Genomic DNA, 1,629 nt, shown 5'->3' with positions numbered 1-1,629 from the left:
GGGGACACGGCCCCGCGCGGCCCCCAGAGATGTGGGTCAGCTACCAGTGACTCACAAAGTTCTGCAGAAGGAGGACCTCAGCGTTCACGATGCCCACAGCGACAAAGAAGACGGAACAGAACCGGAAGTGCAGCCTGGCTGGCCGCCTGAGTGTCCCCTCCTGGGGCCGTTGTCCCAGGGATGCTGAGTGCTGTGCCTGTCCCTGGAGGCCAGTGGCGAGGGGAGGGGATGCTTATGGGCACCGAGAGAGCGCAAAGGTCTCGTGGAGTTTTACAATGAAGCCAAAGACTAAAGGGGTTCGTCGCCCTCAGACCGCTGCAGGGGAGTCCGGAATTCCTTCTTACCTGGGAAGGGGCGTGGAGAATCTCTATTAGCTTTCTGGAAGGGACATAGTCTCGGTGTGCCTTAGAGAGCACACACGCGTCACCATCCTTCCTCTGGACCCTCCCTTCATCCCATCTCAGTAACCTGGGGCGCTTTTAAAAAAGTAGATATTGCTTTTGTTTAAAAAAAAAAACATACTGAGGTAGAAGCTGTGTAGCACCAAGCTCACCGTTTTATTGTGTTTATCATTTCTTGTGGTGCTGGGCACTGAACTTTGGGCCTGGAGCCCACGAGGCAGGACTCATCCCCCAGCAGCCCCACAGCAACCCCTCTGAAGCGGACAGTGCGGTGGGGTTCGGCGTCTGCGCAGTGTGTGGCCCCTCCTCGAGCTATTCCAGAAGGTTCTCACCGACCCAGCGAGCAGGATGGAGCTGCTTTCCTCCAGGTGGCTGTGGTCTTCTCAGTGAGCGTGCGTGGAGAGGGAAGGACCTGCGAGGCTGGAGCCACAAGGCGCGGCTGGGCAGCACCTCCCCGCCCTGGACAGCGGGGCTGGGTTGTGTGTGTGCGCGCGCGTGTGTGTGCATGCGCGCCGAAGTGTGTACGTGAAAATGTTGTTACCGGCAGGGCACAGCTGGGGAGGCTGCAGAACAGATGTCCCCAGTGCCCAGGGCCAAATCCTGTCCTGTAAAACCCGAGCCCAGTGGGTTGGGACAAATACCTGTTCTCCGCATGGGGGGGAGGGGTGGAAAGGGAAAACCAAATGCACGGGAAGAGAAGCAGGGGGGCGAAGGAGAGGCAGTGGAAAGGAGGGATACCAAGCCAGGGTCTTGGAGGATGAGTAGGAGTTCGCCTGACCCTCCTGTGTGCTGGACAGACAGCAAAACTGTAAAAGCACCGCGACATCAGCCGGGTTTGGGAAGCCGCCTTGGTCCCCTCAGAATTGCCCCCGGAGAGTGTCTGTTGCCTTAAAGAGTACAGGGGAGGAAGGAGAGGAGAAGGCGGAACACGTGGCCTGACAGGGTCCCTGCTGTCCTCAGGGGTAGAGTGAGCGCAGCAGAGCCTGTCCTACCTCCTCGAGGAGAGCAAGCACGGTGTGGGCACCTAAAGTCCGAGCGCGGGACAGCAGCCTGGCCTCCAGGGGGTACAGTGGGGGCGCCTGGTCTGGCCCCCAGTCCCGCTCGGTTGGGACCCGAAGCCGCTCAGGAGGAGACCTCTCTTCTCGGCCTGGTGGGCTGCGGGCTCGAACCCGGGGCGGGCGGGGCCGTGAGTATGACAGGGGGGCCACCGGGCGCACAGCCGAGGTCC

The 1,629-nt window shown here is 60.7% G+C and overlaps 1 protein-coding gene across 1 annotated transcript in view; it reads right to left on the bottom strand.

The window, feature by feature from the left end:
* LOC104872010 (protein transport protein SEC31) overlaps nt 1-1,629 on the bottom strand; it is a 4,288-nt gene that overhangs the window by 1,814 nt on the left and 845 nt on the right. The window contains exons 2-3 of the mRNA XM_033766972.1: nt 1,394-1,556; nt 56-202 (exon numbers count right to left, since the gene is read on the bottom strand). Coding sequence (XP_033622863.1) covers nt 56-202; nt 1,394-1,556 — 310 coding nt within the window. The remainder of the gene's footprint in view (nt 1-55; nt 203-1,393; nt 1,557-1,629) is intronic.

The sequence above is a fragment of the Fukomys damarensis genome, unplaced genomic scaffold (genome assembly GCF_012274545.1).
Source record: "Fukomys damarensis isolate Sample0158 unplaced genomic scaffold, DMR_v1.0_HiC HiC_scaffold_22, whole genome shotgun sequence".
Classification (NCBI taxonomy): Eukaryota; Metazoa; Chordata; class Mammalia; order Rodentia; family Bathyergidae; genus Fukomys; species Fukomys damarensis.
This window is presented reverse-complemented; position numbering and strand designations above follow the sequence as displayed.